At 35.5% G+C, this 25221-nt stretch overlaps 2 protein-coding genes and 1 pseudogene across 2 annotated transcripts; 2 read left to right on the forward strand and 1 right to left on the reverse strand.

Annotated features, from left to right (window-relative positions):
- The first annotated feature begins 651 nt into the window (after window positions 1-651).
- On the forward strand, window positions 652-2149 carry LOC120188915 (UDP-glucuronate 4-epimerase 3-like). The gene has a single exon (XM_039192290.1). The coding sequence runs from the start codon at window positions 757-759 to the stop codon at window positions 2068-2070; it is 1314 nt and encodes a 437-aa protein (XP_039048221.1). The 5' UTR covers window positions 652-756; the 3' UTR covers window positions 2071-2149.
- A 5018-nt stretch (window positions 2150-7167) lies between these two features.
- Window positions 7168-9717, reverse strand: LOC120188914 (probable protein S-acyltransferase 14). The gene is made up of 7 exons (XM_039192289.1): window positions 9151-9717; window positions 8426-8645; window positions 8232-8323; window positions 7866-7989; window positions 7691-7776; window positions 7393-7458; window positions 7168-7308 (listed from the first exon to the last, which is right to left on the reverse strand). Exons 1-7 carry the CDS (start codon window positions 9358-9360, stop codon window positions 7183-7185), a joined length of 924 nt encoding a protein of 307 aa, XP_039048220.1. The 5' UTR covers window positions 9361-9717; the 3' UTR covers window positions 7168-7182.
- Window positions 9718-11916: 2199 nt separating this feature from the next.
- Window positions 11917-25147, forward strand: LOC120188957 (annotated as a pseudogene).
- The last annotated feature ends 74 nt before the right edge of the window (window positions 25148-25221 follow it).

Genomic DNA, 25221 nt, shown 5'->3' on the forward strand with positions numbered 1-25221 from the left:
TAATACGCATGATAAAAGTACTTTCAATAAAACACATCGGATAAAGTAGTATTGACAAAACATATCTTACTCTACGTGACCGGAATAAATGTCTTTCATGCAAATAATCTCTAATAATATCATTCCGTTAATTAATTAAAAATATATTATTTACATAAATTTTCCTCATTTATGCCTCAAAATACTGACAAAATTTAAGTTTCCAAACTGAAATAAATTTCTTACCCATTTTAATTATGTGGTGGCAAATTACCTTGTCCAACCAAATCCCAGACTGAAATCAATTTCTTACCTCACAGATAAATATAGACGAAGGTGGTAATTTTACTCATTTATTATATTCTTAACCTCCCTATTTTTAACTATTTCACCCAAGTTTCCATTCAGTTTTAAAACAAAAATCAAATCTTGATTAATATTTTTCTTAGAACCATTTTGAGAGAGCTGTGCGTATGTAAACCAAATGAGAAACAAACCCATCATGTCAAGATTCTCATTTTCATCATCAAAATGAGTCAGAGATAGCCAGAGACCAGAGTCACACTGAAAGCTCCATTACCACCATCGTAACCGGCCGCCTGAAAGACTCAACCCCCCAGATAAAGAAGAACTTATATAAAGAACTTCCCTTTCCTCCTCCACCACCAACGACAGAGCAGAACATTCCCTCTAGCTGGAATACCCATTTTCCCAAACCCTAATCCTGAAACTACAGGGGGGAAAATATTCTCCGAATTCTGGGTTTCTTTTTTAACAATGTCAAAGCAAATGTCTCATCTTGACAACATTCCATCAACGCCTGGGAAATTCAAGATGGAAAAATCACCCTACGTTCACAATAGATTGAGGTGGCACTCCTCTCTTGCAAAGCTCACGTTTTGGTCCTTTATGTTCATGGGCGTGATCTTGATCTTCTTCTTTCGATCTCCCTCCTCCAATCCCCTCCCGCAAGATCCTTCGCGCCGCTCTCTCCGTACCTTCAATTGGGGTGGACCCGCTTGGGAAAAAAGGGTGCGTTCATCTGCCCGTATCCGTTCCCACAATGGCATCTGTGTTTTGGTTACCGGAGCCGCCGGTTTCGTCGGTACCCACGTGTCGGCTGCTTTGAAGACGCGCGGAGACGGTGTTCTTGGACTTGACAATTTCAATGACTATTACGACCCTTCGTTGAAAAGAGCTAGGCAAGCGCTTCTGGAGCAAACTGGGGTTTACATTGTCGAAGGAGACATCAACGATTCGTCTCTTTTAAGGAAACTTTTCGAGGTTGTCGCGTTCACCCACGTTATGCATTTAGCTGCTCAAGCTGGCGTCAGGTACGCCATGGAAAATCCTGGCTCTTATGTGCATAGCAATATTGCTGGTTTCGTTAGTTTACTCGAAATTTGCAAGTCTGCTAATCCGCAGCCTGTGATCGTGTGGGCATCTTCGAGTTCTGTTTACGGTCTTAATACCAAAGTTCCATTTTCTGAGAGAGATAGAACTGATCAACCTGCTAGTTTATATGCTGCGACTAAGAAAGCTGGTGAAGAAATTGCACATACTTACAATCATATATACGGACTTTCTTTAACCGGTTTGAGGTTTTTCACCGTTTACGGTCCTTGGGGTAGGCCAGATATGGCATATTTCTTCTTCACCAGGGATATATTGAAGGGGAAGTCGATATCAATATTCGAGGCAGCTAATCATGGTACGGTGGCGAGAGATTTTACGTATATTGATGATATTGTGAAAGGGTGTTTAGGTGCATTGGATACGGCCGAGAAGAGCACAGGGAGTGGAGGGAAGAAGAAGGGTCCAGCTCAATTGAGGGTATACAATCTGGGGAACACATGGCCTGTTCCGGTTTCGGACCTTGTGAGTATCTTGGAGAGGCTATTGAATGTGAATGCAAAGAGGAAGATAATGAAGTTGCCTCGAAACGGGGACGTTGAGTTCACTCATGCCAATATTAGCTTGGCTCAGAGGGAGCTGGGGTATAAGCCGAGTACCAATTTGCAGAGTGGTTTGAAGAAGTTTGTGAGGTGGTATCTGAGTTACTATTCTGGTGGGAAGAAAGCTGCTGGATGAATTCATTCTTTGAATTCTCATAGTAGTAGTTCATTAACCTTCTTAATCATTGTTTTTTATATTTCTGTGTTTATTGCGGGTTTTTTGTTATTTCTTGTGTGTTTGAACAAGGTTTGAGATCAGTGGACATTGTTTGCTGGGCAGGCACACGCTGTATCAAATGAACACCACAACAATTTTCTTTCTTTCTTGTTAAATTTAATTCTTTAGGGTTTTTTTTATTGCATTGTATTGACTGATTGGCACACATTGTATCATTGCCAATAAAAAAAATAGCACACGCTGATATGTTGTTCCATTCCTTTCTATATTTGTTTATGATTCGTGGAAGGTATTATTTGCGTCTTTTTAGGTCATGGCATAAGGGTTTTGTAGTTTTTAATAGAGATTTAAATTGCAATTACGTTTTAAATTACAATTACAATCGTGTCTTCGATTATATTATGTTTGTCATAATTGCAGACAAAAATGTTATTGCGGTTATTATATGTATCGCGATTGTATAATAATAATTTTGAACACTACCATTACTGTTATAGAACAATCGTTTTTCTGATACATAACATTACCGTTATATAACAATTGATTGTATTGTGTTTATATTAGGGGTGTGCAAAAATACTCGACCCGATTGATCTGACCCGTCAACCCGAACCTAAAAAATTGGGTAATTTTCTAAAATAATTACCCGGACGAGTCGGGTACCCGGTTAGGGAATTATTTTTTAGGGTAAACTACCTATTTGGTCACTTATATATTATCTAATTTATGTTTTGGTCACTCGATTATTATTTAGGGTAAACTACCTATTTGGTCACTTTATATTATCTAATTTATGTTTTGGTCATTCGATTATTATATTTTTCAAAATTATACCTAATGTTACGTTTTGATTCTATTTTGGTCACCCATATTTAAAAATGAACAATGATGCTAACATGACATTTTTAAATTATGTTTGGATGTTGGACTATGTAATTCAAAGTTTCGAATATTTAAATTTGTGTGTGTTTTTTTAATTAATAATTTGAAAAAAATCGAGTATCCGGGTACCCGTTAACATCCGAGTCGAGACACGGGTCGAGAAATCAATTACCCTAAGATCCGAGTACCCAACACTTCGGGTACCCGAAAACCCGGGTACCTAGATTTGCACACCCCTATTAATAATAATTGCAGACACAACAAATGTTATTGCGGTCATTATATGTATCGCGGTTGTATAATAACCATTTTTAACCATACCAATACTTTTATAAAACGAATCACTATTTAAATCTTGGTTTCTAATTGTTTATGATGACTTAGCATATCAACAATGATTTTTGACAGAATCATTGAGAATTTATACATAAATCTTATTAAAAACAAATTTAATCTTTAAAGTTGTGATTTTTAATTATTTTATTTAAAGATAATATAAAAAGATAAAACGTAATTATAATTATAATAATGTTAATTATAATTTAAATTAAAAGTAATTCAAATCGGTCAAAAAAATTAATATTAGTATACATGAAGATATCCTAATAGTATCAATAAAAATATAAGAGGAATATATACATACATGAGCGGCGGCAATTTGGGTGAAAGCCCCTCCATTTGTATAATGAATCTTTTTTTGGCACTTGGGCTCCAATTGGGTCTCCATTTGGAGTATTCAAAGGAATCGAAATTGGTTCAATTTTAAAACAAATCTCAAACTAATTTCAGAAATTCATTTTAGTCCTAAAATTAAATGGAAAAAAATCAATTTAACTTAAAGGTCATTTATCAGTCCTTTTTTAGTGATTTTGAAGCCTAACTACCGCAAAATTAAGTCCATTGAACTATATAGACTTGGAATTCTCTTCAATTGACGGAGAACCTTTTAGTTCAAACACCTCCCGTCTCTTTTTCCCATATGTATGGGGTAAGGGGAGGTAAGATAGTAGGCTACTCTCAACACCAGGTTGAGAGCAGCTTCCGTAAGAGACCTCCGAATATTATAAAATGCCCTCCGTGAGACTCGATCCCACGACCTCAAGGTTAAGAACCTTGTGCTCTACCAACTGAGCTGGATGATCATTTCAAATGGGGTAAAAAAAAGATCACTTATTCTGATGCACAAAACATAATATTTCCCTACTACACTTAACATTTCAATAAAAAATAATAAAGGTTGAGTCCAGCAAATCAAGGTGAATCGCAATTGAAGCACTGGAAGCTGGTTCATTATGTGCCCTTGCTCTAAGCCACAAGAGTACTGGCGGTAGTTGACTCACTGCATAAAGGAAAAGTGTGTTGAGATTTGCGGGTCACAAACAATCTTTGATAACAATTTCAGTGAGTTGCTATACGACCATATGCCTCTCACTCGCCATGGTTCAGGCATTCATATCGAAGAACAGCATATGGGAGCAGGGATACAAATACTTACTATTTCCATACAGGTGGGAGATTCTTTGTCTTCTTGTAATAGCGGGCAAGACGATGGATTCTGCTCTCGACCAAGATCAACCTGAACTTGGAATCCTTGTCTTTACGGTTCCTCTCGAGATGTTTTCTGATGGAAACAGCTTCCTTAATCAGGTAGTACAGATCCTTGGGGATCTCGGGAGCAAGTCCTCACAGAAAACAAAGATGGGTTCAATGTTATCTTTGAAACGAATCAGATTTGAAGAAAGATGAAACACAAGACAACGTTCGAACAAAGATCTGATTCTTGCACAAGCATATGTTCAAACCTGAGATCTCTAGGAAGAACAACAATCTCTTCTACCACTGTGGCCAATCAATGAGTTCTAGCCATTACAATGTTGAATTAATTAACTAGTATTAAAAAATAATGAAGCTTCCATTTATCAAACATCTGATTCTTGCCTGCCACTATTCTAACCAATCCGGTAGACGATTCAAATATCAATTATAAAACAAAACAATAGAACATGAAAAAAAGAATTGTGTCCTTTCAAAGTAGAAAAACAACAACAATAAAACTCTATTCTCATATGTGATGAGGTAAGGAGGAGGTAGTGTAGTAGGCTGCCCCCATCGTCAGGTTGAGAGCAGCTTCTGCGAAAGACCTCCGGTAGTAAGAAAAATTAAAAATAAAGATAAAATACAATACATGTATAAATAAATAAATAAATACATGATTGAACAGTTTTCTTATGCAATTTTCATATACACGCTTGAAATAGAAAATAATCCCTGAGAAAAAAATCTCGGATAAAAACGTAAGACCTGGCTAAAATTAAACAGGGAAAACATGAAGAGAATGATACTCAGAAGGCAACGATAGTAAGCTACGAAAACGAATAAAGTCAAATGGATTAAAATCTAAACTAAGGCAACACTACTCTGTTATCATATTCTAAGCCTTCATAAATTCTAATGAAAGAAATGTAAAAAGTAGAAGTCGTGGAAATTACTACAAAAGTATTAAAAAGAAAACATAGATGGTAGCTGTGACCCACACTATTCAACTACCCTAGTCTTAAGTCTCTATATTTTTTTATCAGATGTCATGTCCTTAGTATAGTCCTCTTGTAAGGCAGAACAGATGCGGAGATACCCTTACTGCAAACAGAGTCCGATCGATCTTGAAGAGTTGATTTCAACTACATAAATCATAGGATTGTTTTTGGAGGATAATGAATTATAATGTGTGATGAGCAAATACAAACCCTCATCTGTGCACACGACCCATGGTTGCTGAGTTCGGAGTTCGACTGCATGGCTGCTTCTGTCCTGCTTGCTCTGAGCAAAGAAACCCTGGAATCAAAAATGAAATGCTCGCTCGGGCTAGGGTTTATTATTCTTCTGGTCCTTCAGTGGAAACTTATTGGGCTTTTAAATACTGGATTTTTACGAATTAAGCCAGAACCCATTAGGAGCTGCTGAATGATAGAAATGTTCTGGTAATTTTCCATTTCCATTTTCTTAGAAAATAGTGATCTTAAAGAGGCTACTTTCCTGAGAAATTTTACACGGGGCAATCTTCCCAGAAATTCTTTTGAAGATCTCCTGTTCAAAAAATATCATTAGAAAGAACAAAATGATGATGAAACCTTAATTTTAAAAAACTCGTGACACACTCTTTCCAAAGACGGGTGCATGATATTACGGTAGAGGAGGGTGAACTTATGAAACTTTAAAGGAAAGAAAAACTTATAAAATTTTACGATGGCAAAAACATAATTTTAACATAAAATATAAAAAAACTAAAATATATAAAAATTTAAAATTTTAAGAAGCGATTGACCCATCTACCCCTCTAAGTCCATCCCTAGTCTGTTTCAGACGTCTAAGAGTGTTGATAAATTTATAACTATGAAGAAATCAAATGTTCTTGCATTCTTCTATTCAGTGGTGTAAACACGTTATTTCACGTGACAATCATCTATAGTCGTGGAGGTAAAGATAGATCTAGAATCTGTCACGCGTTTAGGTATGTAGAAACAATCAATTACTGTTTAAAAATTTAAATTTTATATGCTTCAAAACTTAACTCGAGACAAATAAAATTAAGAACAATAAAATTTTATAATTTTGTTGTAGATTTATATACGCAATAGGATTTTCGTTTCGCTAAATGAAAGGATTTTCTTTTCATTTTTTTAGTTACATAAAAAACATTAAATTTATAAAGATATTTTGATGTTGAAGATGAGAATAATATAATTTTTTTTACATTAGAATTTATATAACATTTCACCATTTCAAATAAACGTTAAATTTAATAATATCTAAGTTTTCCAATCATTAATGCAAGAAATCTACAAGAACTAAATTAATAATATCACGACGAGAAATGTTACATTGTACTTTCGAAAATACAATCAGAACACGTAATTATATATAAAAAAAATGAAAGTAAACTTGTCAGTCCCCCACCACCACTTTCACAACCCTATGCTGATATATATTCTCACTGTATTGCTATTATACATGACGATGCCCGAGGAATGAACAGTTAGAAGCCGAAACTGGCCGCATAGTAATACACCTGTTAGAATACAAGGCAAGTGGAGCAATGCACCAACCTTCATTGTTTATAAAGAAAGTTCTCCAAATTTCCTGGCGTGGTGGATGTTTTTATATTATTATTGCTGTTTCATTATTAACCTTTTAGAACTCCTGTGAATCAAAATCAAGCTTTGATGGATATTCAAGGCCCTGAAGTGCTGGCATTCGTCGTAAATCCTCGTCTGAATAAGCTGGAATGAACCAGTATCGCTTGTCTGTGCCAAACACCTGTACACATAGACAAACACCAAAGCATGGTTAAACTGATGGTTTTAAACAAGGAAGATAGCAATGTAAGGCAAAAACAGTAACCTGTTCAAAATTTTTCTTCCAACCAAGGTCATAACGCCATTTTGGAGAGGTTTTCTTCTCATAGGCCTGTTACGGAGACAATGACAGATTTCGTTGGTAAATTTGAGTCCATTTATACTGCATTCTGGAGGACAACAACACATAACCCGGTTGTCCAAAAAATTCATTGATCTACTTGGTCTAGTATTGAGTTTGTTGGAAAATTGAGCATCTCTTGATACCATTTGATGATAAAGACTAGAGCTGAAAACAGCAAATATTACGACATGGTACTAAAATTCGAGACGAAGCCAAATACCTCGATAGTTGTTGTATTAGCTGCCACCAAAGACATGTGCATGATCAAAAAGCCCATGACACTCAATGCAAATGCCAGATTCAAAACTGCCACAGCAGCACATAGTCATACATTTGTACATACTACACGGTAACTTAATAAAATAGATCAGAACAGTAGTCCATGAAGCCCATACCAAAGGCAAGGAAAGTGATGGCCAAGGTTCCAGGAGTTCCGGGAATTTCTACATCAGTAAAGAATGCTATGAAATGAGGCAATAAACCCAAAGTCACAAGACTAGTCTCAAGGAGTGTGTAAAACTGCATCGGGATTTAAAATCATAGTTAAAAAATGCCAAGAAAACAGGCACCAACAACATCAAATAAATTGCAATCATAAGTTATATCAACATAATCAATGCAAAGAGGAAAATGTCAGTGGAAAGAAACACTCCACAACTCAAGTTATGCTTCCATAAAAAATTCTTCAAGCTAAGAATATAGCAAAGTATGACCTAGTGGGCATAAAAGAATGAGAAACTACTTCGGAAAATAAAACATACCAAGAAAAGAAGGAAATACTTGTAGTTTAATGCACCAACACAATTGACAACCCACACGCAATGATGGTCCATCTTTAGCACACACCGACCACCTGAAACAATGAAATTGGTATGGAACTGATCATTGATGATGACAATATTTAGCATGTGCACAGAAAGAAACGACGAACTTTAGTAGTGTATGAAAAACGCACAAACAGAACAATGATGGCAGCGAGGTGGTTTCAGCTGGTTGCACTTCCGACAACATCTAATCCTTTGATTCGATGGATTTGACTGCAAGCCATTGAACTCTGAACCATTCAATGGGTTGGTCTCCCCTCTCTCCTCGTCCAAAGCTGGCCTCCAGTTAGCTGGTACGCTACCCGGATCAGTGAAAACAACAGAAAAGTAACTCCATAATTGCATCGCCAGCTGCAGAATCACATCAAAATTTCCATATTTAGTGTCACTTTTCACCTTACATTTAACAATCCAGTATTCTGCGTTCTTTTTAGCAATATGATTACATTGATCAAAAATCCAAAACCCAAGTTAATTATTCTAGCATTGGATGTTCGAAGCTATGTATAAGAAAAGGATCAAGATGGAGCCTTTGCGTTTTAACAATATTTCAGATTTGCTCTTTCTTTTCTCTAACATATAACAAACAACAATAAATATACACCACATTTAGGATAAAAGGGGAAATTTTAAGATCCTAAAAGACCACTCTTAACTAATGGGCGAGCAAACACAAATTTGAAACTTTAACATTTTCAGAACCATCTTAACCACTTAAGAGGGAAAACGATCCTTTACTTAGCTGACTTTAAATTTCACAGTAGCTGACTTTTAGTGAAATTGCAGAAACAGAGGTGCAATTCTCAAAAACCAAATTAACCAAATTAACCAAATTAGGTTAATTTCGGAGACTTACCAGACAATGAAATAAGATCAAGACGACAACAGCGGTGAGGGAATCGAGGCCGCCGTCGAACAAAGCTGGGCCAAAATTTGTCAAAACGACAGAATAGTAAGTGACACCCACGACTCCTAAAACCGGCAGGATCATGACCGAGCCGAGGCCCCTCAGACCCGTACAAAACCTGAACACATTCCACGCCATCGTTGCTCCAGATCTATGCATATTGCCCGAGTAAAATAAAACCCCACACCGAAAAGAAAAAATGACGAAAAAGAAAGCCTGATCCTTTTTGTTTTAATCACAGTTCTTGCAACCGTTTAAATCCTTGGGAGAATGACTAAAACGTTAATAATATAATTAAGGTTGGTGGGATTACTTGGGTGTTAAGATAATCTAAGTGAAACAATAGGAAAATAAAAGTCTGGGTTTGTCTTTATGTTGTTTTTCTAGTAAGGGATTTGTGAGAGTGGGATAGTGATTGTGAATTTAGGGTTTATATGGGGATTTGGCATTCCATGAAAGGTGTGGAATGCATGCTTGCTTGCTCGACATAAGAGCGGACGGAGAGGAAGTAAAATGGATACTAATTTTTGGTTTAACTGAGAAAGAATGAAATTTAAAAGCCAGATTAAACAAATGCTTTAACAAGCTAGTAATAAACAGTATGTTTAGGACAACAGCTGAACTGCTTTCGTTTGTATTCAAATATTTTAAAGAAGAGTTTGATTGGGGCCGGTGGCGCACTACATTACGTTAAATAAGAGATCGAGTAAATTACAAAATTTTATAACTTTATTACCTCTCTTATTTTATTTATTAAATTTTAAAAAATTTCAATTTTCTTACTAAATTTAATGTATTAAGTTTTCCTAATCACTCCATCGTTTTTATTTGACCCCATTATTTTCTATGAATCGAAACTTCTCATTACGATTAAGCCTGTATATAATTTTTTAGGATAAATTACAAATTTGATAATTAAATTTTATTATCTCTCTTATTTTACTCACTATACTTTAAATATTTCTAGTTTCCTCACTGTACTTAATACATTGATTGAAGGAATAACTTGATTGAAGGTTTTTAAAATATATATTTGAAAATTACTTGATTGAAGGTTTTTAAAATATATTTTTACATATTTTTATCAATAATACATTTTAAATAATAATTAGTCAAAATTTAAAAAAATAACAAAAAATCCATAATGCACATTTTTACGTTACAAAGAGAGTATACAATACAAATATACAATTATAATTAGACATCATTCGTGAAAGGAGGAAACTAATTCACTCGAAAATGACTCGACATGAAGTCCATTTGTACCTGGTAAGACCCGACTTGAAGTTCACCTGAAATCGATATTTTTCAACTTGAATTTTATATGTCAATGACGTGACCCTAAACGAGACCCGACTTGAAGTTCATACGAACCTCAATTAACCTGATATTTAATTGAATTGGACCTGAACCGTTTTGATCTAAATTGCTATTGACATGATCTGAAATTAACCTGACCCGAACTCAAACAAAGTCTAATTTAAAATCAACATGATAATAACCTGAACCCAAGTTGACCCGAACTTAACTTGATTTGAGTCAAACCAACAAAATTGACCTCACAAAATACATACTTAATTTAATCTAACTTGGTATAATTTGACTTGGAGGCCGCAGAAATGAGAATGTTTCGATGGGCATGTGGTAGGACTCTGTGGGACATGACACCAAACTCTGCTATTAGGATGTCCTTGGGGTGGTGCATGTATCCGAAAAATTGAGGGAGGGAAGACTACGGTGGTTTGAGCATGTCCTTAGGCGACAACCATCGGATGCGGTCAGGAGGGTAGAGTCGATTACAACCGACGGTGCCAGAAGGAGAGGACGACCAAGGAGGAAGTGGGTAGACTGCTTGAGAGTTGATTTGAATGTTTTAACACTTACCGAGGACATGACCTCTGATAGGAAAGTATGGAGACTTAAGACCAGGGTAGCCGAGTAGTGTAGGTCACAGCCATAGGGTGTAACATCTCTGTCTTCTTTTTAATGTCTTTGTAGTAATTTTCTATGACTTCTACTTTTTATACGTTTCTGTCATTGGAAATTATGAAGGTTTAGAACTAGTGTAGCGGAGTAGTGTTGCCTTAGTTTAGGTTTTTAACTCATTTGACTTTATTCCTTCTCGTAGCTTGCTATCGTTGACTTCTGTGCATCCTTCTCTTCATGTTCCCTCTTTTAAAATTTAGCTGGGACTTACGTTTCTGTCTATATGTAGAGATTTTTACGCATGGATTTATTTGCAGGGATTACTTCCCATTATAGACGCGCATATGAAGACTGCATATGGATATTGTCCAACTATGTATTTATTTATTTATTTATACATGCATTGTATTTTATCTTTATTTTTAATTTTCTTACTGCCAGAGGTCTTCCACGGAAGTTGCTCTCAACCTGGCGTTGGGGGCATCCTACTACCCTACCTCCCCTTACCCTATTGCATATGGGAATAGAGTTTTATTGTTGTTGTTGATATAATTTGACTTGACCTGATCCGACCAGAATGCGAAGCAAATCAGTAACGTCATTGCACCCGCATTTTTAATTTAGGATCGAAATATCTCCTCCATTGGTCCTGAGAGTAGTGGAATTTAACGGGTGGAAAAAATCAAAACCATTATGGTGCAAAAGTCGCAGAAGATCGATTGATAACAAAGGAATACGCCTTTAAACTAACACCACACGAAGAGTTATACATCGAAAATAGCTAGTAAAGCGTAATGGAAGCTGATAAGGGATCAGTGTGTGTCACTGGAGGTACAGGGTTCATAGCTTCATGGTTGATCAAGAGGCTTTTAGAGGAGGTTTACGCTATTCGTACCACTGTTAGAGCTGATTCAGGTAACACTACTTAAAACTCACAAAGAAAACATCTTTTCTCTTCTCTTCTTATTCTAAAGAGTGGTATGACCAGGGATGGATTGAAAGGAGATCGACAAGGGTGATGGCCTCTGAAAATTTTAAATTTAAATAATTTAGATATTTTTTATTGATAACTTGTTTTTGCGTCTAAAATTTTATAAGTTTACTCCCTAATATAAAATTTTCCATCTGTCACGTATATGACAAATGAACAGAAAACAAAAGAGACCTTAGCTTCCTCACCAATCTACCAAAGGCAACTCGCAAGCTCAAGATCTTTAACGCAGATCTTAGTGGGAATCAAAGGAGTATTCTATGTTGCCACTCCACTGGATTTCGAAAACAAAGAAACTGAGGAAATCCTGACGGAAAGGGCGATCAGTGGAACACTAGGCATCTTGAAAGTATGCTTAAAATCATGAACAATGAAGAGAGTTATCTATACTTCTAGTGCATCCGCCGTTGTTTTCAACGGCCAGGATTTGGACATAATGGATGAGAGTTTCTGGTCTGATGTGGGTTTCGTTAGGTGTAAAACTACCCCAAACTTTGGTTTTTACATAACTTCTAAGACCTTCACAGAGAGGGTTGCTCTTGAATTTGGTGCACAACATGGACTGCATGTGGTGACAGTGATTCCTAGTCTTGTTGTTGGTCCTTTCATATGCTCCAAGTTCCCTGGCTCAGTGCGCTCATCATTGGCTCTCATCTTAGGTAAAAGCTTGCTAATTGTACCATTTAGCTTGAGGATTTATATTTAGTAATATAATATTTTTTTATTCTAGCATAAATGCACGTTTTTTTCTTCGAAGATTTCAAGTGTTAGAATACTAGGTTTGAACTCAATGAATACTGGAACTTTCTCATTCTTTCAAGTAAATCGGATACATTGTTTTATAGCTACAGATAATGCTTTACAAGAACAACAAGCCTAGTTTAACTAACTCAACTAACTGTTAACATCTCTAACTCCCTTAACCAAGCCTTAACTGTCTAACTATTCCAATATTCCCTCTCCTTTCTCCTCCTTCTTCAACAAGGCAGTACACATATCTTATTTCTAAAAACTTCAAACGCAGCTTTAGTCAATGGCTTAGTGAGGTCATCTGCTACCTGATAGTTGGTTGGCATATAAAAAACACGCAATGCTTTGGCAGCTACCTTTTTCCTAATGAAATGAACATCCATGTCCACGTGCTTTGACTCTGCATGATAAACCGAATTCATGCTCATGGAAATTGCGCTTGTATTATCACACCAGATAACTGGTTCTTCATGATGATTCACTCCAAGATTACCTAGTAATGCATTAATCCAGGTTACTTCTGCTGATGTGTCTGCTACGGTACTCAGCTTCCATAGTCAACCTAGAAACAGTCTTCTGCTTCCTCGAGCTCTAGACCACAGGACACTGTCCAAGAAACACTGTATGACCAGAAACTGACATGCGATCATCTGTATCACCTCCCCAGTCTGCATCAGCAAAGGCAACAACCTTCAGCCCTGCTTCACCAGCCAAGAACGTGAGGCCATAGTCCAGGGCACCAGCCAAATACCGAAGTATACGCCTAACTAGTGCTATATGAGACTCACGGGGATCATGTATATGTTGAGCAACTTTATTTACACTAAACGCTATATCAGGTCGAGTGTGGCACACATACAGAAGTGCACCAACCAGACTTCTATACTCACGAGCATCAGAGAGTAATGATCCTACGCCATAAAGCAATTTTAATGATCCGACCATTGGAGTGGCAGTCGGAGTAGCATTTAGCATATTTTCTCTTTCTAGAAACTCAAGAACATATTTCTTTTGTGAGAGAACTAGCTTGCCACTACTTTTTATAACCTCAACCCCAGAAAAAAAAAACTCAGTTCACCTAAGTCATTGAATAAAAAATCTCCTTGCAAGAGTCAAATCACTCTCTCAACATCATCCTTACACTCACCAATAATAATTATATCGTCCATATAAACCAAAACAAGTGTATAACAGTTATTTACACACTTCACAAAGAGTGACACATCAGCTAAGGACTCAACAAATCTCATTCGCTCAAGACTAACCTTAAGCTTGTCATGCCAATTTCTGGGTGCCTGGTGAAGCCTATATAAAGCTTTATGTAGCTTACACACGAGAGATAACTCATCAGCAACAAATTATTCAAACTCTAGAGGCTGCTGCATGAACATTTCCTCAGACGGCTCTCCATTCAAAAATGTGTTATTCACATCAATTTGATGCAGCGACCAATTCTTAGTGGTAACAAGTGAAAGTACTACATTCAATGTGATGAATTTCACAAATAGACTGAATGTATCCTTAAAATCATACCCAGGAACCTGTGAGTACCCTTTGGCAACCAACTGTGCTTTATATCGTTGAAGAGATCCATCTGAATTCTTCTTTATTTTAAAGAGCCACTTGCAACCAACAATGTCACGTCCTTTGGGCAAGGGAACAAGAGACCAAGTATTATTTTCTTGTAGTGCATCAAGTTCTGCCTGAATAGCTGCTTTCCAACTAGAAGATTGTAATGCAGCTCGAACACTAGTAGGAACGGTGTCATAAAAAAAACTAGTGTACACCTTTAGCTTAAAAACACCACACTTACTGCATGTAAGCATTTGGTGCCTGTTTTCAACAATTCCACCATCAACATGCTATTCTTGAACATATGCTGATGTACTGGCAGCAACATCATTGGAATTATTATGCACATGACTGGGCACATGAGAAGCATAATCTCTATTATCATCACTCGAAGCAGAACTTGTAATTCTCGATGCATCCCCATACTCATCAGCTGAGTATACTCTAACTGAAACTATCCTTTTACTATTGGTTTCATCATATCCCATATTTAGTGAGGTAGAGCCACCATGTCCACTGAATTTTCCTATATCGGTAACCACCTCTAGAGATTAAAACTGTTGACTAGCTTTGTGGGCTGAAGAACCTGTATAAGTAGTGAATGCAAAAAGAAAACTTAACTCATTAAACACCACATGTCGCAATACATATATACGACCATCAGGCGTGAGATACTGAAATCCCTTGTGATGAGGATTGTAACCAAGGAAAACACGCGATTAAGACTGAAACTCAAGCTTTTGTTTTAACAAATGTCGCAAATATGGAAAACACTGGAAACCAAACACCTTCAGTGCCTCATATTCAGGTTTCTTGCCAAAAAACTTCTCAAACGGAGACATTACTTGCAACACCTTTGTTAGTAGCCTATTAATTAAATACACTGTAGTAATGACTGCATAGGACTAAAAGCAAATTGGCATAGATGCCTGAGCGAGAAGTATAAGTGCAAGTTCGATGATATGTTGATACTTGTATTCCACCACACCATTTTGTTCTGACGTGTGTAGACATGTAACACGATGCAAAATGCCTTTTTTAACCAAGCAACTTGACAGCCGCCTATATTCCCCTCCCCAGTCACTCTAGACTGCTTTAATAGGCAAGTTAAATTGGTTCTTGACTATTTACTGAAACAAACCAAATGCAACAATGGCTTCTGTCTTGTCCTTCAAAACATAAAGCCAGGAATGCCTAGTACATGCATCAATAAAGGTGACATAATACTTAAAACCATTTGAGGTAACTGGTACAAGTCCCCATAGGTCTGTAAACACAAGCTTAAATGGAGTATTATACACAGTATTTGAATTATGAAAAGGTAGTTTGTTGCTCTTTCCCATGTGACAAGCAACACACGTTTTATTTATTGCATTTGAAACATTTACATTCAATTCTTTACAGATTTTGACTAAACTATCATGTGAAGGATGCCCCAACCGTCGGTGCCAAAGTTCATATGAGTCAAGAGATGCAACCATGGAACTTGCCTCTACAGCCACTAGGACTGTCACTTGAGGATCAGTAGCAAATGAATACAGATCACCTTATTCTTTTCCACAAAGCAAAATAACACCAGATTCTTCATCACGAACACAACACTCATGTGCATGAAACTCAAAGAAATCATTATTATCCCTAGCAAGCTTTGAAACAGATAAGAGGTTATTGGTTATTCTTGGCACATGCAACAAATCATTTAATAATAAGGCTCGGGAGGATGAGCACAAAGTAGAATTACCAATTGCCTTGATGTCTAAAGCTACTCCATCACCAACTACCAGCTTACCTGGGCTATTGTAGTCATCCCTATGACTGAGAACCGTTCCATCTGGTGTAACATGATGTATGGCACCCGAGTCCACTACCCATCGTTCACGAGCTACTGTTGAGGTAAGTACTTGAGGACGTGAATCAACCTGAGATCCACTATTTCGAGCATGACAACACTCACATTCAGCACCTTTAGTTTCATACATGGAATAATACGTATTTCCATATTGATCCTTAGAGTATGTCTTACTACCAGTTGTAACCCCATGAAAATCTTGATCAAAACGATGCCAACAATTATCTACAAGTGGCCATTTTTACCAAATAGTTGGCACTGCTTATATCGACCATAACCTCGGCCTCTTCTACCAGACCTTCCACCAGAATTGACAGGCGGCCGAGAAGACTTATGATCGTAATAGTAACTAGAAGTAGAGGATTCGCTCAAACCTGTTCCTTGAGCAATATTTGCACTTATTGGCAATACCTCAGACTGATCACCAAAGCCATCTATCTGGGTTTCTACATCCATTAACATGGTATACACAACATCAAGGGTTAAAGACTCTCGCATGGTGGTTATAACCGCCACAAAATGTTGATACTCACGAGGGAGTCCCTTCAGTATACTAGCAATGTGTTCAGCTTGAGACACCACGCTGCCACATGACTCCAAGGCATCACACACCTCTTTTAAGCATGTGATATATACTCTCATTGAGTCATCACATTTCTTGAAAGATTGTAGCTTATAGTGTAAGCTTATAACGGCAGTCGTAGATCTGTTCCCAAAGAACTGAAGCACCGTGTTTCAGACCATTGATGTTGTTTCTGCACCCACGAACTGAGGCAGAAGTTGAGGGCTAATCGTAGAAAGTAACCACGATGCAAGGGCGTTGTCTTGAGCGATAAACTCTTCAAACACCTCATTTGGTATCACTTCACCATCATCACTAACCACGGTTTTAGGGGAGACCTCATCGTTCCCATCAAGAACCGCTCAAGACAATGACTGCCCACCGTCAGTAAAACTTGCTACTTTCAGAGTAAAAAAATTGTCTCATCAAGAACTACATTCACGTTTTTTATTGGAGAACACTTTAGCACTTCTTGCAGTAAACTCCATGACTGGAGAAGATCCATCACCACTGAACATGGTAAGTAGTAACAACAATGACCACAGTTTTCAGAGAAGAACCTTTTATGCAGCGAAAAACAAATACATTTCCCAGGAAATTTAGCGAATGATACCATGTTAGAATACTAGGTTTGAACTAAATGAATATTGGAACTTTCTCATTCTTTCAAGTAAACCAGATACATTGTTTTATAGCTGCAGATAAAGCTTTACAAGAACAACAAGCCTAGCTCAACTAACTCAACTAACTGTTAACAACTCTAACTCCCTTAACCAAACCTCAACTGCCTAACTATTCCAATATCAAGTCAAGAAGAATCTAATTTCTTGTTTAATTCTCAGGTTTTTGTTCCTATTTAATCTTCACTTTCTACGATACCAAGATTTAAAAGTTTAAATGATAAAAATTATTTATATTTATTATTAATTTGATTTTTATTTTTAAAATTAAATTTGATCTTCAACCTTTAATAGAAGTTAAATTTAATTTTCATCATTTCAAATAGAGTTATATCATTACTTTAAGTATGAACCAAACGATTTCAGTAGTTAAAAGATTTATTCGAGTTTGAGCACCGCTTATGCAGGGGTATTAGTGTTTATCGTCAAACATATTCTACATTGTATTTACTTCAGATTTATAAAAAAAATCATTATTTTAAGAGTTAATTGCATCATATGTCTCTAAACTATTATCATTTTAAATTTGTCCTTTTTGAATTCCGATGTTATCTTCAAACTGTGACTTTCATTCTAAATTAGTCCTTAAACTTTTGGAATTTCAATTTCTTCCCCAAATTATGGTCCTCATTTTAAATTGGTCCCCAAACTTTGGAATCTTTCAATTTCATCCCAAAGTTATCCAAATATATAATTAGTTTCAAGCATTGTTCAACCTAAATTTTATTTTTTTCAAACAAATAATAATATAACTTGTCCTAATGATTTTATTAATCAACGATAAGATTAGTATATACGTATAGTTTGGGATGAAATTGAAATGTTCAAAAAATTTTGGGATCAATTTGGAATGAAGGTCATAGTGTGAGGATGAAAATGAAATGTTCAAAAGTTTGAGGACTAATTTAAGATGATAGTAATAGTTTAAGGATAAAATTAGAATATTTAAAAGCTTAGGAACTAATTTAAAATAAAAGTCATAATTTGAGTGCGTGTGATACAATTAACTCTTATTTTAATAAAAACATCGAAAAAATGTTAAATTTTAACCGTGCTAATATGACATTTTATATGATAGTCTACGTGTATTGCATATCAATTTTATAATTTTATAATTTTTTTAAAATTATTTACTGACATGAGAGATAAGATAAACAGTACTAATATACATGCATGAAGTGTATTTAACTGTCTTGTAGGATGCCACATAATCACCATTAAAAGTATACTATTTTAGCCTACATTTTATATTTTTTAAAAGTTATTTGACTCTTTTTAAAGGTTAATGATATTCCACTAATTACTGAAAAAATACATAGTTTTCTCCTCCTGAAGTAATGAAGCTGAGTTTGTACAGGTTCCGGATTTAGTTTTCTGAAAACACCGGTAGTGCATGTTGATGACGTGGCAAGAGCACATATTTTCTTGCTTGAATCTTCTGATGCAAACGGAAGATACAATTGTTCTTCGCACACGATGCGTCTGGAAAAATTGTCTGAATTTCTTTGTGCCAAGTACCCAGAATTCTCTATTCCAACACCAGAGTGAGTGCACATCTTTTCTTCTGCATCATCATCATCATAATGATGATGGACTAAGAGCTGTTTCTGTGTTGGAAGATCCTTGGCAGAAATCAAAGGTATGGAACGTCCTAGCTTGTCATCAAAGAAACTGTTGGATACAGGTTTTAGAATTAATTATGGGATAGAGGAAATGTTTGATGATGCAATCAGCTGCTGCAAGGAAAAAAAGGATATCTCTTGGTAATAACATATATATATATATATGTGTGCACGATGGTGCAAAAGTTGCGGGATCAAGAGCATGAAAGAAGATATGAAGGAATCAATTTAAAGATGATTTTTTATTATTTTATAAATCTAATAAATCAATTGTTTAATGGTTCCAAACTCGTTAGGGTTCCTAGTTATAACTGAAACAATTTGAAATTAAATTAGATTAATTTAATATTTTTCATATCAAATCATTAGGAAAAAAATTTGACGCAAAATCATGCTTGAATCTATTATTGAAAAAAAAATCTTAAATATTTAGTTTAAATCTTCTAAATTATGATATAGTTCTTTTAGATATGACATCTATTTATCTTCTAAAATTGTCCGTCTAGCTCAGTTGGTAGAGCACAAGGCTCTTAATCTTGTGGTCGTAGGATCGAGTCCCATTGAGGGCAATTTATAACGGAAGTCTTCCACGGAAATTACTCTCAACTTGACGTTGGGGCAGCCTACTACCCTACCTCCCCCTTACCCCATTACATATGGGAATATGGTCAGCTAATATCTATTTATCTTCTGAAGATGATATATCATAAAAGTTAACTCATGTGTGATTTGAGGACTATAACCCTAATAAATAATTTAATGCATCACTATAATTTCTAATCATCTCATCATCAATTACAAATTAGTTCTTTGGTATTATATATTTTATTTAATTACTGAAGTTCAATTAACCTTAATCGTATTAAATCATTTAATATGGACTTGCTCTTTTATAATAGTCAATATCATACAATTATTTATTTATTATATAAGTCATGTTTCACAATATCCAATAATGTCTCACTTGGATGACATACATACATACATATTGACGCACTTAAATGGGAAGAAGAAGCAGACAAATAGGAGACTGAAGGGAAAAAGGATGGGTGAAAAGCTCCCATTACCCCCTTATTTCCACGACTTATGTAGGCAAATCAAGGAAAGACCAGCCTCATTTCCCCCACTGGTTTATTCATACTATTAGTCCTCAATTGACTTCTACACAAAATCAATGTTTCCTTATACCTAAATGGGTCTAATTCACATCCTATTGGGCTTAATTTGTCTCACGAGTTCAATTATGCACACATCCCGTATAAGTTCTTCGGACCATTATATTTGCGTGACATATATTTGCATCGTCTGATTTCCTTTCTTAACAGCCTGAGGCTTGTAACGGAGGTGCATGACCCTGGTTGAGGATTTTGTGGAGAAGATTTGCATACATTTGGCCTAGATATCAGCTGTTGTATAAAAACCAACTCGTTGAGGAAGAGTATCTTCGCTCAAGTTGGATAAGAGACCCGAATTAAGGACGGACGCAAAATTTTATGCTAAGGAGACGAACTTGTAAAATTCTTAAGAGTGAAAATAAATTTTCAATAGAAAAAATCTAAAATATATGATAAATTTAAATTTACAAAGGAGACGACTATCGCCACCCCTCCTCTCGATACATCCATGGAAGCGAGGGAACAATCTTACTTCACACATTTTAGATATTTCATGTTTTCAACGGGATTACCGTGACTTTTCAATGAGAGGACTTGTTGGCTCAAGATTAAAGTTGAGAGGTTCCAATCGAAGACTAATCTTCTTGTTAGAATAGGATTTATTATTTCATGTCTGATTAAATAATGACCGAATATTACATGATTAGAGACTTTTTTAAATAAAAAACTAAATTAACAAAAATAAAATCACAATCATGAAAATTAATGAAAGGAATAAAATAATATGAATAATATCTTTTAATTAAGTGATATAATTTAATTTACATGTGCAACATCCGCACATCAAAATATATATTTGAAATGGTCTTACATAATTTGTTAATGTATCATATCATTTTCCAAGTAATTAAAAATATATATTTTTAATTTTGTAATCTAATTTAATTTACACATGCACCATCTACACAACAAATTAAATATTTGAACTGATCAGACATAATTTGAAGTTTATCCTAATTGATGAAAGGTGAACAACTTTGCTCATGGGATGACTTCAGAGTGCAGACATCAATAACTTGTTTTATTGCTGAAAAAGGTGGTAATGAAAAAGGTGGCAATGAAGTCGCAACTTCCAAATGATATTAAATATAAATATTTTTAAATTATCATCACCCAAATAATTGAATATTGAAAATGAAATATCACATGTATTCAGACTAGGAAAATTCACTATTATGTATACAAATATTCTAACAAAGGAGTTGTGTCCAAGAGATGGAAGAAGACGTGTGTGATTAGGAGTGATTAATGAGTTGAGTAGCTCGTGAGCAGTTCGAACTCGATTTGGTTAAAATTCGGTCAAAGCTCGATTCGGGGACTTGACTCGAACTCGAGCTCGACTCAAGATCTGAACGAGTTGAGTCGAGCAAAGATCTACTCAACTCGATAAGTTCGCGAGCAGCTCACTAATTTTTTATAAGTTTTTTTTAGTAATTATTTTAAAAAATTATTAATTTACTTGTAGATAATGAAAAAGATGATAAATTACTAACCTATAAATTTTTTAATAAAAATAAAGGAATACTAAATTATTAATTAATTATTATTATTTTACTACACCCAGAACCAAACCTTAAATTATTATTTTAATATATTTGAGAATTGTTATTTTAAAGTTTAAACTTTAAAATTACTTTATATACTCTTTCGATAATTTTGGATTAAAATTATTAATTTATGTTTATATGAAGGTATACATAGTTTAGTAGATTTTAACTATAGTTATAAAAACAAAATAAAAATTTTGGTGAGTTTAGCAAGCAACAAGACGAGCAACGCCCTTCATGAGCAACGAGCTTAACAAACGAGTTTACCAAGCAACGAGCTTAACAAGAAACGAGTCGAGCAATAAATTTTTTTAACGAGCACGAGTCGAGCACAATTTTAACGAATTTAATGAGCAATGAGTCGAGTAACAAAACTTTTTAACAAGCACGAGTCGAGCACTACCTAACTCGTGATCGACTCGCTCGATAAGCACCCCTATGTGTGACTGGTGGTACTGGGTTCATAGCTTCGTGGATTATCGAGGCTTCTTCAAGAGGGTTATTCTGTCCGTACCACTGTTAGACCTGATCCTAGTAACTTAATCTCAATTTTCGTTTATGGCTCGAATGAAAATTAAGTTTCTTTGCTGGTTTCTGGGAACTATATGTTTAGCTGTGTTATATTTCCAACTTTTTGAGCAGAAAACAAAAGAGACCTTAGTTTCCTCATCAATCTGCCAGGGGCAGCCGAGAAGCTCAAGATCTTCAATGCAGATCTTAGTGATCCCGACAGTTTCGATGCAGTCATCGAGGGAAGCAAAGGAGTGTTCCACTCCCGCAGATTTCGGAAACGAAGAACCGGAGGAAATCGTAACGGAAAGGGCAATCAGCGGAACACTAGGCATCTTGAAGTCATGCTTAAAATCAAAAACAGTGAAGCGAGTTGTCTATACTTCTGGTGCATCCGGTGTTGTTTTCAACGGCCAGGATTTGGACATGTTGGATGAGAGTTTCTGGTCTGATGTGGATTTCATTAGAGGAAAATTAACCCCAATTTTGAGTTCTTACATGATTTCCAAGACTTGGACAGAATGGGCTGCTCTTGAATTTGGTGCACAACATGGATTGGAAGTGGTGACAGTGATTCCTAGTTTTGTTAATGTTCTTTCATATGCCCCAAATTCTCAGTGCGGTCAGTGTTGGCTCTCGTCTTAGGTACAATACAAAGCAAACTCCTTAATCTATATGGTAATTTATAATAAAAAACTGAGTTTTTTTTTCAAATGTATAGACGGTGAAGGTGAATTGTTTGTGCAGGAGAGCAGCATGCATATAGAGCCCTTCTAAATACACCGATGGTACATGTTGATGACGTGTCAGGGGCACACATTTTCCTACTTGAATATCCTGATGCGAAGGGGAGATACAACTTTTCTTCATACAGGATGAGTCTTCAAAAAATGTCTGAATTTCTTTCTGCCAAGTACCCAGTATTCCAACACTAGAGTGAGTGAATCTCTTTCCCTTAGTTGGCGTTTGGTTCGCTAGAATGTTTATGAGGGAATTGAAATCTGTAAAGGAATTAGAATCTGTAGGAATTGGAATCCAATTCCATATTTTGTTTGGTTCGCAGATATGTCAGATGAATTTGATTTCAGTAATGTAAAATGACAGAATTACCCTTCTTGTTTGTTTGCTTTATTTTAGTTTATTTTACAACTTACATGTAGTAATATATTATAAAAAATTAAAAATATTAAAATTTCATTTTATTGATTGATTATTCATTTCAATAAATTATAAAAACATGCTAATAAACATTATAAGTTAAAATCATCGCAATCAAAATATGTTAATAAGTTACCAAAAGATAGAGCAATATTTCAATACATTCCAATCGGAGTATGTTAATTAGTTACAAAAAAATATACCAAAAACTATTTTTATTCAATATATGAATTAGAAACTCGACCCGACACGACTCAAAATAATAAAAAAATTATTTTTATTCAATAAAAACATTGACTTAATTGAAAAAAATTATATATAGAGGGGTATTATTGTAATTATTCCTAAATATATAATGTAAAATTATATATTTTTTCGGGTCGGTCCGGTTTTTTTCACCGTAAACCCGAACCCGACCCAACCTGACCCGAATATCACACTTAAAAAAACCCGACCCGACCCGACCCGAACAAAATAAAGTTTCATCCGACCCGACCCGAATATATGAATTAGAAATCTGACCCGACCCGAAATAATAAAAAAATATTTTTATTTAATAAAAACAGTGACTTGATACGACCCGACCCGAATTATATATATTTTCGGGTTGGTCCGGTTTTTTTCACCATAAACTCGAAACCGACCCGACCCGACCCGAATATCACCCTTAAAAAACCCGACCCGACCCGAATATATGAATTAGAAATCCAACCCGACCAATTATTTTTATTTAATAAAAACAGTGACTTAATCCGACCCGACCTGAATTATATATATTTTCGGGTCGGTCCGGTTTTTTTCACCCTAAATCCGAACTCGACCCGACCCAAACCGAATATCACACTTTAAAAAACCCGATCTGATCCGACCAAAATAAAGTTTCACCCGACCCGACCCGACCCGACCCGAATATATGAATTAAAAACCCGACCCGACTCGAAATAATAAAAAAAATATTTTTATTCAATATATGAATAAATTACCAAAGGATTGACGAGGATCGTATGATCAAATTTCAATTACCTCCAACAAGGAAATTGAATTCCATCCATTTTTAGATGGAATTAACTTTCCCTCATTTGATGGAATTGAATTCTATCAGGGATTCAAATTCCCTTGAAAAACTTGAACCAAACATGGGAAACTGGTGGAATTGGATTCCAATTCCCACCAATTTCAAGGGATTCCATCCAACCAAACGCCACCTTAGCATCTTTCTCAAACAATTCCATCGTATTATAATAAAAATAATCATGAACTAATAATCAAGGATGGACATAAGGGGTTGATGAGGCAACCGTCCCTTTAAATTTTCAAATTCTCATATAATTTAGATATTTTCTATTGATAATATATTTTTATCTCCTAACATTTTATAGATTCTTAGTATAATATCTTATGTTCGTCCTGCTATCAGCAAAATTTTCCCCAACTTGTCCTTGCTTTGACAGATTCCTAGCAGAAATCAAAGGTCATAAATATCCTGGGTTGTCGTCAAAGAAAATGTTGGATATCGGTTTCAAATTTAACTATGGGGTAGAGGAAACGTTTAATGACGCTATCAACTGCTCCAAGGAAAAAGGATATCTCTAATTCAAATATAAAACTTATGTTAATTTGAATCTAAATAAGGTTGAAAACCCCAATCAAATGTATGGTTGTAGGGTTCCCCCCCCCC

This window comes from Hibiscus syriacus, unplaced genomic scaffold (genome assembly GCF_006381635.1).
Source record: "Hibiscus syriacus cultivar Baekdansim isolate YM2019G1 unplaced genomic scaffold, ASM638163v2 tig00116951_pilon, whole genome shotgun sequence".
In the NCBI taxonomy this organism is placed as follows: Eukaryota; Viridiplantae; Streptophyta; class Magnoliopsida; order Malvales; family Malvaceae; genus Hibiscus; species Hibiscus syriacus.

Coding starts and splice junctions, on each gene's coding strand:
- LOC120188915 (XM_039192290.1), top strand. CDS start 757: ATGTCAAAGCAAATGTCTCATCTTGACAACATTCCATCAACGCCTGGG.
- LOC120188914 (XM_039192289.1), bottom strand. CDS start 9,360: ATGCATAGATCTGGAGCAACGATGGCGTGGAATGTGTTCAGGTTTTGT. Junction 8,646..9,150: donor TGATCTTATTTCATTGTCTG/GTAAGTCTCCGA, acceptor GTGATTCTGCAG/CTGGCGATGCAATTATGGAG. Junction 7,309..7,392: donor GGAAGAAAAATTTTGAACAG/GTTACTGTTTTT, acceptor CTATGTGTACAG/GTGTTTGGCACAGACAAGCG.